This window comes from Dermacentor albipictus, chromosome 9 (genome assembly GCF_038994185.2).
Source record: "Dermacentor albipictus isolate Rhodes 1998 colony chromosome 9, USDA_Dalb.pri_finalv2, whole genome shotgun sequence".
Classification (NCBI taxonomy): Eukaryota; Metazoa; Arthropoda; class Arachnida; order Ixodida; family Ixodidae; genus Dermacentor; species Dermacentor albipictus.
In genome coordinates this window covers 19,957,107-19,971,829 of record NC_091829.1, presented here as the reverse complement: position 1 = coordinate 19,971,829, position 14,723 = coordinate 19,957,107, and the positions used below count along the sequence as shown (strand labels likewise).

Genomic DNA, 14,723 nt, shown 5'->3' with positions numbered 1-14,723 from the left:
CTCGGAAACTTCCCGCGTTCAACCATCAATCAATCGGCCGGCGAGGAGGGGCAGAGTATCCGACGCGCGCACCCACCGGCTTCGATGGCGGCGATGAGCTCCGTGATCGCGGCGACCCTGTCTGCCTCGGCCTCGGACGCGGCCCTGCCGTGGTTTTTGCCGCCAGCCGCGCCGAGCACGCTGGGGGCAGTCTCGAACAATTCAGGACTGTCCGCGTCGGGCGACTTGGCCTGGTTATTCATGGTGCGAACCGTGGATCCACCGCACTTCGCAGCTTCTTCTTCTTCTTCGATTAGTCGTTCTTCTTTAATAGGGGGGGGGGGGGGGGTGGAGGCGTGTCCACGGCGCAGAGTTGCCAGTCAGTTGTACCACGGAACAACTAGGGCAAAGTTGCAGAGGATGTTGCACCCATACACGACCAAGTGATTGAGTGAAAACTTTTATTGAGTCTTTCAAGAGTTTCGCGGTTACGAGGTCTCCGTCGTCTTCATCTTCTTGGCGCTGGCGACTTGAGACTTCACCAAGGGTGGGCCCCTATTTCAAGGCTCCACTGAGCAGATTAGATTCAAGCAGATTACGAGCATTTATCGAAACCCTCTATTAATTACTCGATCTGCGAGTCCCTTTCGCTCTCAGTATGGATAGGATAGGAATAAACTTTATTTGTCCAACGGTTATTGATGTTGGTGCCCGGGGCTAGGCTGCCAGGGGTCCATCGCCCGAGGAAAATCTTTCGAGATCCTCGGCAACGGCCCTGTCCCGCTGGACGGCCCACTTCTGGTCTTCGGGTCCCTCGCTGAGGAGGGCGGCTTGCCATCTCTCAGCGAGGCGCCCCGCTTCAGAGGGTCCTGCTGTTGTCCTCCCCCTTCCTCCTTGTCCTTCTTTCTCATGGCGTTGGCATTCCCAAAGCACATGGGCCATATCGGCCCGTTCGTGCTCGCACCACGGGCAGCCGGGCGACGGGTGCAGCGCGGGCCACTCGCGGTGCAGGTGGTAGGGGTTAGTGAAAGTGCCCGTCTGCAACCGTCACCTCACCAGTATGCAACCGTCAGTATGGTTGCATCCACAAAAGCGATCAACCACTTGTGCGCCCAGATTCGGCTGACTGATTATGAGGCGCATTTATTTTCGCTGGGCTCCCTCACGGGTTGGATTGGATGGGATTGGCTTTCCTTCTTCAATGGCGCGTACCCACTGCGGGGGATTGGCCAAGATTTCTTGGTTGCAGAAATGGGTAGCAGAATCAAGCGTCTTTCCTTTCTTTAGATCACTATATTATCGTCGCATTTATGGCGTGTATGCCCACTAAGTTGGATAGGCTATGACTCGATCGGCAGGATGTAACAAACGAAGAAACCAAAAACAAAGGGAGTGACCTTGAAAACAAAGACGATAGTTGCGTGAACGAGCAGTGTATATCGTGTTCTCCGTCTTCTTTTTTTTTTTTTTCTTGGCACTCCGCTGCGACATCCATCTTGGCCCTTTTGTCATATGTGCCAACATTTTGGCTCATCATCATCATCAACTCGGTGCGCGCGCTCGCTCACGACAGGTCGCCGCTCGCGGTTCGTGCCAGGGTTCGCATCGCCCGCCAGCCATGAGGAACGGTGAACCCCCCGAGACGTGGACGACCACGAGCTCCTACGAGACGGCGCTTACCACGACATCCAGAAACCGCGACAAAGAGTCCGCCAAAGGTAAACAGCACGAGTTTTCCCCGCCGGTACCCCGAGACGCCTCCCCTCCCCCTCCCCCCCCCCCTGCTTTTGTGTGGTCGTTACTTGTCCATTCTGCGAGACAATGCAGGTGATTACGATGTGTATACACCGCAACGATTTCCGATGCTATATCGCTGGCTGCTGATGACGTATTATGACGTGTGATGACGCGTGATGGCGCGGGGCTCTGTGAGCCAATGTTATTACTGTGAGAGCGTAAAAATAGCAGGGGGTCGCTAATTGGAAGAGGCGCTTGCGCTAGCGGAAGCTTGAAATTTCTCCTTTAGTTGGCCATGACGTCATAGATTAGGGCAACAAGTTTTGCGTGCGAGCTATAAGTGTTTTTCAATAGAGAAACGTTACGGGGCGGTCCAATGTACGCAACCGCTCATCGTCTTAACTTCTCCGAACTTTTACTGCCCGATAACGGCCCAAATAAGCGAAAAGAAATAGAATCCGTGGTCTCGCACAGACGTCATCGGCGCCCCGGTTGAGGCACGAAATCCGAAGTGGAAAATTTGGCCCTCGTTTCTTCCAGCCGTAATCGAACTTTTGCCTCGAAGTAAGTGCGTATGATGTTTGGAAAGAATATTTTAACAATGCTAGCTGTGCTTTATCGTTCCTTTTTATTGCACGCTCTTCTAAAGGAGCACCAAAGAGAGAAAAAAATTTTTTTTTCAACTGTGTTACTAAATTACCCTTCTGATAATACTAAAAGTAACTCTTATTATAGAAGGCACGATGAATGACGTTAGAAATTTCCCAAATATTTTGTTGAGCTAGAAACAGCGCAATACAAAAATAAACTTTGAAATCCATGTGGTCACGTTGATGTTCTAACTAGAGTTTTTGCACGAAATTTAAAAAAAAAGAGAAACGCTTCGATCTTCATTTTTTTTCTCTCGCAATAATTAACCTACTACTGCGAAATAAATATGGTAAGGTATACTTTTTAAAATCTAAACTGAATAAATACCTCTTTAGCGTTTCTTTTTTATATAGTCTCGTAATGTGCTATCCCTTTCGGGCGTACAGAAGTGGCTAGAGGGCGCTATGCACGCAAAAAGCGCTTGGGACATGATTTTAAAGCGGACACCGATTTTCTCCCTTTGCAATCCAGAGCAAGCCAGAGAGGGCAGTGCCCGCGGATCTTTGCCTTCGGCAGCGTTGGCTCCGGTTTCTGAGACCATGCCCGAATGGCTCGAGTCGCCGGACCCCGGTTCTGACCTGGCCGAGGAGTCAACCGGCGGTATGACCTTCAAGTGCTCGCCTGCCGTCAAGGTGCCGAGCGACCAGTGGTTACCGCGTCGCCTTTCGCAGCTGGGAATACCGTACGTACCGCGAACGGGCGAGAAAACGTCCACAGAACCTTCTCGGGAACCTTCCAAAGAGACATGTGGGGAACATTTCGTGAAGCTTTCCGGAGAGCCTACGAAGGAGCCTTCCAAGAAACATTCGAAGGAACCATCCAAGGGAACTTCCAACGAACCGTCTAAGGTGACTGCCAAGGAGACCTTGAAGCAACCATGTGAGGATCCAACCAGGAAGTTTTCGAAGCAGCGTTCCAAAGAACGTTCCAAAAAGTCACCTCAAGGACACTCCGAGACGCCCGCTCGGGAGCTTTCTAAAACAACTTCCAACGAACTGCCCGACGGACCATACAAGGAAATTTCGAAGGAACCTTCCGAGCAAACGTCCTGCGGACCTTCGAGAAAAAGTTTGGTGGAGCCGTCTAGGAAATCTTTCGAAGCAGCTTTCAAGAAATCTTCCCAGCGAGCTTCGAAGGAACATTGCAAGGAGCCGTTCGCGGAACTGTTCGAGAGGCCATCCACGGAACCTTCAAAGGCAGCCTCTAGGGACCCCCCTGCAAAATCTGTAGAATCATTCGCACGAGCTTCCGCGGAACCCGCCACTGAACGAACAGGCAAGGGTGCCAAACTTGCAGTTCTTGCTATCATAGTCGTGGGTGTTCCACACTGTTCCACGCTGTCCCACATTGTAGTCTACACATGGAGGAATTTGGTAGTGCCCAGGTGTGCAACCCTCTGTGCTCCGATGCTCGAGTCGGGAAAACCGCGTAATTTAGGAAGTAGTTTAGGCAGAATAAGCTTTGTGGCGATTGACTAGGCGTACATATTATACTGTCTTTTTTGTACTTCTCTTTTGTTGTTTGTACAGAATTCATCAAAGCCTCTGCGACAAGCAGTGACATAAAAGTTCAGCTTTTGTCACTTGAAGATGTGGGCATTGTTCGCACGACAAATTTCAGTGCCATAACCGGTTGCAATTGAAGTGAACGTAACCCTCATTTACAGCTGCCAGCGTTCAGTTTGTTGAGAATGGTCTGTCACGAGAGAATGAAACGCGGGCAGCAGGAGCACGTGGCTTTCAGCGCACGCTGCGCCCTCTAGCGGCATCCGCTGTGAACTGTTGCACTTGCTCAGTTAAGTTACGCGATTCGCGTCTTCGCATCCTCGACCGCCGCTCAGCTTATCACAGTGTGTCGCGGTGGACGCTATAGTGGGCTGATATATTTCTGCCTCTCGCGCAAGACAGCGCGTAGAGGTTCTGACGAGGGGCTTGGTAACCCTTACTGACACTGTAAACTCACGTTCTCTTCCGACTCGCTCTTTTTCTTTTTTGGCAACCATGCATGCTGTGACTTTAAATGCTCAGTGAACGTTACCGTCTGGTTTCAGCCGCTCGGACGGTGACATTGACAGACGTCAGTCTTAGCGCGGACACTGGGATTCGTCATCTGACCTCCGAAGAAATAGCAGGCCACGGCGAAGACAACACCTCTGCTTCCGTGGTTGAGGCGCACACCGAGAAAGGGACTGCCCACGCGAGGGTCACTAGAAAGGACGCCACGCGTAGGTCAGCGCTTTTGATTGATTGATTGATTGATTGATTGATTGATTGATTTATTGATTGATTGATTGATTGATTGATTGATTGATTGATTGATTGGGTCGGTCGGTCAGTCGGTCTTAACATCCCAAGGCAATACAGGAGCGATGAGAGACGCTGTATGCGAGACTTCTCTCACCATGTGTTTATTAACGAGCACCTTGACCTAAGTATGAAGTATTTTTTGCACTCTGTCCCCATGAGAACGCCGCCGATGCGGCCGGTTATCGCACCCGCGACATCATGTTCAGCGAGTAGACGTCATACTGTAGCAACGTAGCTACCTCGGCAGACCAGACAGCATGTCTCGCGCATTGGAATCTCTGTGACAAGAGTGAACTTATAGGCGGGCACCTAGCGGGCACTTCTGGCTGCTACATTCTGGGTACGTGCCCGCTATTCTGGGGGGCTTGATTGCGACGTCTCGATGTCGGTTTGGGCGGTGAATTCGGGAAGTTGCTGTTGAGTTAGCTTTATTCTCTTCAATCGCCTGCGCAGTTGCGAACGTTAGAGCGGTTTCATATAGTTCGTTTTGACGGATCGCACACTTTATCTACAAGCTGACCTGCATTAAAGCGCTATCAGGTTTCAGAATGACAGTAAAACGTACGCGCTACGTGAGCCCTTTATAGCCCGCCGCCAGTTTGTTATAGAAGGCAGCTCATGCCCGTATGGCAACAGTCGAAGACAGGAACGAATTGTCGTTTCTCAACATTGAGAGCTGCTCGATCGCGCAGCGATCATGGCAGGGTGCAGGCGTTTTTCTCATACAACTTTGCCATACAACTATCGTAACGACAGCCGCGCATAGAGAGACGGGGACACAGCGTAGGACAACGCGCTTATCGTGTGCGCTTCTTTCTCGACAGAACGCAGGTCAACGCTTCAACACAGGTCAACTGTGTTATACCCCGTGTGGGCCTTTCTTTGTCTTGTGCGTCGCCGTTTCTCTTCAACTGCCGTCATGATGAACATGAGCCAACTTGCTAAGTTTATACCTTTTATCGCCGCGCTTAATTGTCCACTGAAAGGAGTGACTGACCTTTTCCGTTTCCGTGAAAGCACCCTCGGCCACTGTAACGCGATTATCGTGTCTCAATTCTATTTGTTTTCGCCCTCCGCCAGTGGTCCAAGCAGCACTAGGCGCGTACGTAATCAATGAGATCGGCCGACCATGAACGGCGGGCGTCGAGAAATGGAATAGAATCGAGCAGATGGATTCCTTGCGTTATATCGGACCTGGTATTCCTTCCCTCTCAGCTGACTTTTAGTCGACATGTTTGCACAGCGCTAAAGACCAGGACTCTAGGAAGAACACAACACGCGCCCTGTGCGAACATGTCGATTTTGAATCTCCAACTCGCCCAAGCTTCCACCTTATAAAGTGACTTTAGTCGCATTTGTGTGGCATAATTGTTGCTGTGTTATCGTGTCCTAGCCGAGGACATAACGATGGAGGTCGGCCGTAGCTGTATCTTCTCACGTCTCCCGTGGTTCCAACCAATTTTGCGACGACCACTTCTGAGACCATGTCGTGTTTCCGCGACGAACGACACCATCTTGAACACGAACGGGAATGAACCCCCCCCCCCTTACCTTTTATGCGTTGCATATTGCAATCACTCAGTTCATCCCTTGGGCGCAGCCGGGCAGCCACCATTGACTTTTAGCGCAAACACGTGACGTGACGTCACGACAGCCGGAGGAAAAGCTGGGCCCCAACTCGCGCAATATGCAACGCATTCGTGCTTTAACCAAGCTAAGCCTGGCAATTTATAGCTCCGAAGTATATATACATATGTGTGCATGTCGTGCATGGGCAGGGCATCGCATCAGGGGCCGTGGCGTGACAAGAACTAAACGCGATGACACTGCAACGATTATGCCACAAACTGCATCTTTGTCGTTTTGTTTTCTTCTCACTTCGCGCACGTTCACCCGAACGACGTAGCTTGGCAGCCAGGTCACCTCCACGGACGGAGCGCTTGCGAACGACAATGCTGCTGTCCGGAGCCACCTCGCCGTTCACAGTGGGCAGCGCGGCTTCCGTCGGGAGGAGGCCTCGCGAAGACGATGCGAGCGAACCCAAGGAAGAACCCAGGGTGGATGAACCCGAGCTGCAGCGCGCAGTTGAGTCGGGCATGGATCCCGGAGCCAAGCCGAAGATCGAGCCCCTCGTGCTGCCCAGCTCAGAGCACAGGATGCTCGAGCCGTCACTTCTCCCGCCGCGGTCGCCACCTGGACGCAGGGATCTGCACCAACCTCTGAAGATGCGCGACCTGAGGGACAGGCCCAAGGCTAAACGGCAAGCATCGTATCCGTTTTTCTGGCATTCAGTGCAGTGGACCACGTCCGGAGCAAAGGAGATGGCGAGGTTTCTAGCGCAGAGGTAGTGACGATGGCCAGGGCTTCAGAAATGTATCAGCACCCATTTATGCAGCTTTGAAGTAATTAGGACTTTTATGAACAAATGACTGCGGGTCTGAAGGGACGGCAAACTGGTGTGTAAGTGCGAACCACTAAAGACACAGCTGGCAGCTGTTGGTAGTAAGCACCCGTGTACACAGTTTATTTACTGACTCTCTCCGTCCGTTCATCTGTGCGCCTGTGCAAGCACTACGGGTTATCACGTTATCAGAGAACACGGACGCAATAACAATAACGAGGACAACACAAACACCGTTCTCGCCCACCTTATCGTGTCCGTTATTCATACTGCCTCACCGCATCTGTTAATCCCTACTAACTTGCTCAGTTTACCCTCTTTCTGTCATATTGCGGTCATATATATCTGGAGTTTGGGACAGGTTCTCGCTTTTAGCAGCGACGTCGGCAACGCCACAAATGTCTCTTTGTTTGTGCGACCAGTCGGTAACCTTGACAGGCAGATCGACACACTCGTCTAAAAGCACGTGACCCCATCGCAGGTCTCTCTGCAACAGACTATTCGCGCCTGGACTGACCGTCGTGTTGGTGCTCACCATAGCAGTTTTGAGCATGGCCCTCATGGAACACTGGTGGAACCGCGACCGACCGATGGCCAGGGGCTTGTTCGGCGCCGTGCGTGGGGAGAAGATCGTGGTCAGCGACCAGGGACGCCAGTGGACCGTGCACGCCTTCCTGGGCGTGCCGTTCGCCAAGGTGCCCCGAGGACCTCTGCGCTTCAAGCCGCCGCAACCGCTGGACACGCCACTGGGGGTACGCGATGTCGAGGCTTTATTTACCCTTTCATTTCATTTCATTTTATTACCTCAAGACCCACGAGGGGTATTACATAAGGGGTGGGTACATATATTTTGATGAGCAAGTGTTAACACAACGAAACATGACTGTTAACGTTATTGGCAAAGTTGGATGAGCACGTGATGGCTGCGATGTCGTTGGGTAGGTCGTTTCATTTTAACCGGTACCCTTTGGAAGGCGACCGCTTCATGTCATTCTGAACGTCGCGGGTTTTAGTAAGGTCACCAAATCTAAGTGGTTTCGGCCTTGGGTCAACCTCTGGGCGAGAAATTGCCCGCAAACGCCAAGTTCTGGCGACATCCCTACATGTCTCTAAATAGCTGACAGCCGGAGGACACCGCTCTCGTGCGCATTGTGCAGCGAGTATGCGCAGTTCTTGTGCAGCGAGAATGCGCAGCTCTTGTGCCCGTGCCATGATGTCTGCAGTAGCTGCTCCTTTATTGTCATAGTATCTAGGTCGAACACGACTTTCGACATAGCTGATTTTATCAGCAAACTACATCTCAGCGCTAGAGCAACTGTTGATCCGACCTTTTTTATTCTCGCCTCCGGGCCCCTTCATTCATCCAGAGAAATAAGTAGGTTCCTTTGGATTTTAGGAAATTGAGCTTTCGACAGTAGTAATCGAATACAAGGATTAAAGTTACCGGCATGCCGTGTTCGCTTCGACCAATTTTCATTTGCCTAGGAAATCGTCTTCGCGATTGGAGATCCCCTATACATGTGACATCTTTGCCTTGATCTCAAGCGGACCGTCACTCACGAGATATTGTTGCCGTATACCAGCTGGCTATTCGAAGCCTCTTCAGTCGTTTGCATATTAATCTTCAAACCTCCTGTTTTATTTTTCCTTTATTCGTTTCATGAAAAATTGAATAGTTGAAGAGAAAAAAGCTACAAAATTGGCTTAAAGGACCCCTGACCCTATTAGAATTTACCCTTATAAAATAGGCTTCGTAACACTGTGGTCGTATCACACCTGCGAAATGGATCGATACGTGTCCAGTTCATTGGAATGGCCGTGCACTACAGGGAGAGCGCGTTTCCTGTCGCATGCAGAGGGAGGAGAGCGGGAACACCCTGGACAGCCTGACCAAGCGGCCGCCCTGTCCGCAGCAAGACTTCTACCTCGGTCAGCAGTTGGTCAACACCGCCAATGGAAGTGAGGACTGCCTGCACGTCAACATCTGGGTGCCGGCTCGAAATTGCTCGCCCGATGCGGAGCCCGGCTCGTGCCGAGGGAAGACCGTGCTCTTCTTCCTCTACGGGGCGTCCTTCCAGAACGGCGGGAACAGCTTCGAGGTATGTGATCCAGCGACAACGTTGCCGGTGGCTTCGACACAGCGATGAAGTTTAACAGGACGGAGGGGTGAGCTGGTTGGTACGGCATTACGTAAAGGCTCGTCCACTCTTATGGTTAACACGCGAGCGGGGGGACCGCGCTTCGCCGAACGTTCGATCATTACAAGCCGCGCGTTGATGCAGACCTTCGCAGGTGCTATGGCGCCTGGAGGCGTTGATTCTGAACGTGTGCTGCACGCAGGACCAAGCTGCGTGTTCGTGGTATTTCTGCCTGGATCAACTGCAAGTAAATTACATTTCGAGTTGACGATCCCGCTTGCAGCTCTACGACGGCCGGTACCTGGCCGCTTTGGGCGACCTGGTGGTGGTCGTGCCGAACTACCGGGTCGGGGCGCTGGGCTTCCTGAGCGGCCCGTCGGCCAACACGTTGCCGGGCAACGTGGGCCTGCACGACCAGCGGCTGGCGCTCTCGTGGACGCTGGCCAACATCGAACACTTCGGCGGAAACGCGTCCCGCTTGGTGCTGGCGGGTCACGACGCCGGGGCGTCGTCCCTGGGCTACCACCTGTTCAGCGGGGACTCGCGCTTCTGGACCCGCAGCGTCACTCGCTTCATCCTGCAGAGCGGGGGACCATTCCACAGGTAGGCAGTCGACACTTCGCTATAACGAAGTCCGCATCCCACTCGATAATGCTACGTATACCTTTGTTATATCCGATATTCGTCATAGGCGTATATGCGTTACGCGCTTATGTTGGGTATAAACGTTCTGGATTTACTTTGTTATATCCGAAAGTTCGTAATGTCCGCGTTCCTCGTTCCGAGGTTGGAGTACACACCACGCACACACAGGCAAGACTTGCAAGTTTTAACTGGGCTACCACCTGTTCACCGCGTACTCCGGCTTCTGGACCCGCAGCGTCACTCGCTTCATCTTGCAGAGTGGGGGACCCTTCCACAGGTACCCACCGCGTTGGGTCAGAGTGAAGGGCGCTCTGCTGTGCAGTGCGAGGTCGCTGGTTGAATACTTTGTCACGGCAGCCGCACTCCGGTGCGCAGGGAATGTGACAAAACTATAGTGTGCTAAGATTTAACTCATCGTTAAAGAACCTCAGGTGGTTGAATAGGATCCCGAGCTCCCCGTTGGCTTGTTTTATAGCCTGCGTATACGTTCCTTTGGGACGTTGAAGCTCGCCATTTGGTCTGGTTTGGGCTTTAACCCTTACATATAGGTAATGGTCGCAGCCTGTTGATAGTGACTGTTCTTTTTTTAACCAAGTTTGTTGTTATTAAACGGGTGTCCAATGCAAGAAAGTATCATTCAAAAAAGAAAGTTAAGTAATTGCTCTTTCTCACATAGCGTGTGTATACCTATGGCTAGCGCATAGGTGATCTCAAGGACGTCCTTCAGATTTACTAAGCGGGAACTCTAAGCATGAAAACTTGAAACAGCCTTCAAAGACGCCCTTAATACTGTCTCTATAGTGTGTGGAATGTAAGCTTACATATAGCAATAATTTCACAAATTGCTTGCGCTCCCTCGAACTGGCACATATACATAAAACCTGTCTAGAGACTTATCCCTTCGAAATGCCCGTCAAAAAGTTGAACATATAATTTACAGATTTATGGCCCTGCACATTAGGGTGCAGAACATCGTGATTTTTTGGCTCTTGCTCCATCTCGCTCAGTCGTCTCTTGTGACGTAACTCGTAGCGCCGCGCGATGTAGCGGAAGACCGAGCAAGCATGGAGCGAGCGCGAAAATGCCACGATGTTCTGCTCCCACGTGACCTTTTTCAGGGTCGTGACGTCATGGTGCGTATGCACCTTCTGTAAAAACGAAACCGAAGCGGGTTCGTACAAAAGCTGTTATAGTAAATTATAGGGCACTTCTGACTCTTGCCAGTAATTTTGTGTACGTTTCGATGTGGACTTTCATTTTATAGCAAGAAATGAAATGGTTGGTATAGTAACTCTTTTAAATCAAATTTCGTAGGCTGAGTACCCGCAGGGTTTGCAAGCAGCCCCAAAGGCTCTCCTCTCGTCGTGTGCAAAGTTTCCCGCACTATTACCTAATACAGGTGCCTCGTTGTTGCCCTGTAGGTTATAGCCCTATATTTTTCTGCCAGGTACGGAGGTGATGGCGTCAAAGGTACCATTCGTCTGGCGACCAGCGTCCAATGCGTCGCCGACTTGGTGACCGAGGAGTCGCTGCGGTGCCTGCAGAACGCGTCCGTGGATGCGCTGGCCCGTAGCAAGATGGCGCCCACCTTCGTGCCCGTGTTCAAGAGGGCGCCACTGTCGAGGCCGCAAATACGGCTGGCGCTGGAGACACCGACCTCACAAGTATGCCTGCACTCATACACCTATGTATTATTTTGCAACAGAACCGCTTGTTGGCCGATTGGTGCTTGCTAAAAGACGTTTTTTTTTGCCACAAGTTACACACACAAAAGGAAGGCACGTATAGACAACGCGGGTGACAACCGCCTGTGTTGTCTATATGTGTCTACCTTTTGTGTGTGTTTTAACTTGCGGCAAAAAACATGTATTTTACCTATATATTAGAACGCATATCCCAGCGGGCAGCATCGGATTCGAACGGGCTCTAAACAGTCGAGGAGCGCACATCTTTCGCACTCTTCACGTGCACCATCGGACGCGACATCGTACCACGTGTTTTCCTTAAGTAGCAGCAGGTGTAGAGCCGGTACAACGGATCGCGTCCGGAGTCATGCAGTGTTTGTACACGGCTATAGATGCGATTTTTCAAAATATTATATCATATTTCCACAGCATCTCTCAGAGATATCGGATGCCGTGGTCCTAACAAGTTTCACCCGCTGAAAGCCGGACGCAAATGGAGAAACTCTGTCGTCACGACAAAAGTCCTTGGCGACGTCGCGGGAGGCAAAGATTACGGCAACTTCTGTGGTCCATATATATATATTCTTTGTTTTGTTTTTCTTTTTGAAAGGAAAAGTCAAAAGGAAAGGCATGCGCCATTAAGTTTAAAATGTTGCATCAACGTGCTCGGTTCGGTCCTTATCGTGTATCAGGATCAGACTCCACCGCAGGAATGAGTTAGGAGACCAGGCCTGGATGGTGAAAGCATGAGAGATAAGAAAACCTTTGTTTACAGTACAAACATATATATGTGGAGTCTCGGGACCACTCTGGAGCTAGACAACTATAGAGCTAATCCAGTTTTTCCTTCGGCACACTCACGAGCCACCTCCGGGCGAGAGCGTCTCCTACTTGCGGAAGCCATGCTGTTCTCCCAGGGCGCAGCCTTCCCGGAATGTGGGTGCGTGCATAGATGAGTGGGCGCCCACACGAGCGAGTGCTTGCCCACATGGGTGACGTGGATGCAAACAGTGCCGCGCTTGCGCACAAAAGGTGTCTCTGCAGTTCGTTCTGGGACCTTAGTCTTGCTTCGAGGGCGTCTTGGAGGGCTGCGCCCATCAGGCACCGAGCAGCCGGCCACGAGTCGCTCCTTCCACCGATTGCCGAATCGGTCGGCGACGCTGTGGGACTCGGCTGAGCTGACAGAAGATCGCGACCGTACGTTAAGCACTGTAACGTTCCACCCCGCACGCAGGCGTCGGGGCCCCAGGGCAAGCAGTTCCTGCTGGGCAGGGTGCAGAACGAGGGCTCCTACCCGTGGTTCGTCGAGCAGCAACGCACCGGCTCCGGCGATCCCCAGCAGCTCGCCGCGCGGCTGATCGGACAGGACGGCCTCGATCGCTGGCAGAATGCCACGGGCGTCGTGCTCGATCCGACCGTCGCCGACGAGTCGTACCAGGAGGCCGTAGGGGACGTCCTGGTGAGCGCCGTGACGGACAGCTCTTCTTCGTTTCCATGGTCGCGCTTCCGGCGGACTACTGCGCGTACGAGACTCATTTCTTGCGATAGCGGGTATGGGCACCCAGAGTTTTCCGCGACTCTTTCGTCTGTCGCACCGGCGTCACCGACGCCAGCCGCTAGGGCTGCTCGAACGACAGAAAGCTGAGCTAGTTGGTAAGGATTCATTATGCAAAATAGAAGTGAGGCGTGCAGACAGGACACAAGAGTAGAGGAGGGGACAACACGAACGCTGGCGTTCGTGCGCCACTCCAGCCGTGCCTTCTCCTTCGTCCCCACAGAAAGTTGTGCTCGAACTTATGTAGTGCTTTTTTGTCATTCATGGGGCCTGACGTGTATACTTTAGTAGAGTCTTCATCGGTAGCGTATAGGAGGATGAGGAGGAGGATGAAAAGGGAGGAACGGAAGGTAGGGAGGTCAACCAGATGCACGTCCGGTCTGCTACCCTACACAGGGGAAGGGGTAGCGTATACATATATGCCTGGCCGCTTTCCTTCCGTAGGAGGCGTGCCCAATGTCCCAGCTGGCCGAGCGGCTGCACGCGTGGAAGAACCGCGTGTACGCCTACGTGCTGGGATACCGGCCCACGTACTCCAGCTGGACGGACGAGGCCGAGGCCGTCCACTTCGAGGACGTGGAGCTGGTGTTCGGCGTGCCGCTCAGGCCCGGCGCCCCCTCTGGCGAGCTCGACAAGCAGTGGTCCAGGACCATGATACGCGTGTGGTCCACCTTCGCGCGGACGGGGTGAGCAATATCAATCAATCAATCTTTTATTTTCATTCTGTCAATGATACAGAAAGAAGGACTGTGACAAAAAGCTGTTTTCCAGAACAGCCTGACTAGGCCACAGCCCCGTGGAAAAATTTCGGAGCGGTAACAGCACTACCGTAAAATAAATAAAAAAATAGAAACTTAACAGACAGCGTAGCAGTATAGGGCACACACTAAGTAAAGGAAATGCTAAGGTAATACAGAAGGCAGTTTTTTCAGTCGTCAAAAAGTAAATACAAGACAGCTTACAAAACAGGTACACCACGGGTCTGTCTAAACCTTCTAGAGGCAATACTATTCTTAACGCAGAAGACTTCTCTCTCCCTCAAGAAATAGGCTGTCTATATCTTATAACGTACTCTGGAAGATCTAGTGCATTCATTCTGTCCAACAATATTGAGTGCTCGACACTATCATAAGCTTTAGCGTGACCAGTGCAGGACACTGCCCGTGGCGCCGGGCGAGATGAATTCGACTCTCTAGGTCTGCGCGTGCGCACCAGGTGAACAAGCCTGGTCTAAAACCAATTTGGAAAGGATTCGGCAGTACTGTGGTGTTTACGAACTTATTGATTTTCATAATTTTCAGTTAGCTTAACAAGGTTTTACGTTAATGAAGTATAGGCCGAATGTTCTCCGGTATATATCCGCTGCCTTGCTTTTTGAGCAATAATATTGTTTTAGCGAGTTTCCATTGCAACGGCATCCAAGCCCTCTCCATGGAATTGTTAACGACAGCCACTAAGTCATCAGGATACTCCTGATACGTTGCGGAAGACTAGAAGACGCCCTTTTCTTTCTCATCTTCCTTCCGCGATTGTTGCGCGTCTTTCGCACCAGTTACTATCGACTTATTTACTTCCTCTTACCGTCAACTAGAACATCAGCGTAGTACCCTTCAAATGTGTGTTTAA

General features: G+C 51.6%; 2 protein-coding genes across 2 annotated transcripts in view; one reads left to right on the top strand and one right to left on the bottom strand.

Annotated features, from left to right (window-relative positions):
- Positions 1-282, bottom strand: part of LOC135917350 (acetylcholinesterase-like) — a 29,178-nt gene extending 28,896 nt beyond the window's left edge. The window contains exon 1 of the mRNA XM_065450943.1: positions 77-282. Coding sequence (XP_065307015.1) covers positions 77-242 — 166 coding nt within the window. The 5' untranslated portion in view covers positions 243-282. The remainder of the gene's footprint in view (positions 1-76) is intronic.
- The window catches only part of LOC135917348 (uncharacterized), a 68,130-nt gene that overhangs the window by 19,869 nt on the left and 33,538 nt on the right, over positions 1-14,723 (top strand). The window contains exons 2-11 of the mRNA XM_065450941.1: positions 1,553-1,697; positions 2,839-3,642; positions 4,418-4,595; positions 6,580-6,933; positions 7,556-7,826; positions 8,931-9,173; positions 9,496-9,815; positions 11,305-11,521; positions 12,777-13,065; positions 13,542-13,783. Of these exons, the coding sequence (XP_065307013.1) occupies positions 1,598-1,697; positions 2,839-3,642; positions 4,418-4,595; positions 6,580-6,933; positions 7,556-7,826; positions 8,931-9,173; positions 9,496-9,815; positions 11,305-11,521; positions 12,777-13,065; positions 13,542-13,783 (3,018 nt within the window). The 5' untranslated portion in view covers positions 1,553-1,597. The remainder of the gene's footprint in view (positions 1-1,552; positions 1,698-2,838; positions 3,643-4,417; positions 4,596-6,579; positions 6,934-7,555; positions 7,827-8,930; positions 9,174-9,495; positions 9,816-11,304; positions 11,522-12,776; positions 13,066-13,541; positions 13,784-14,723) is intronic.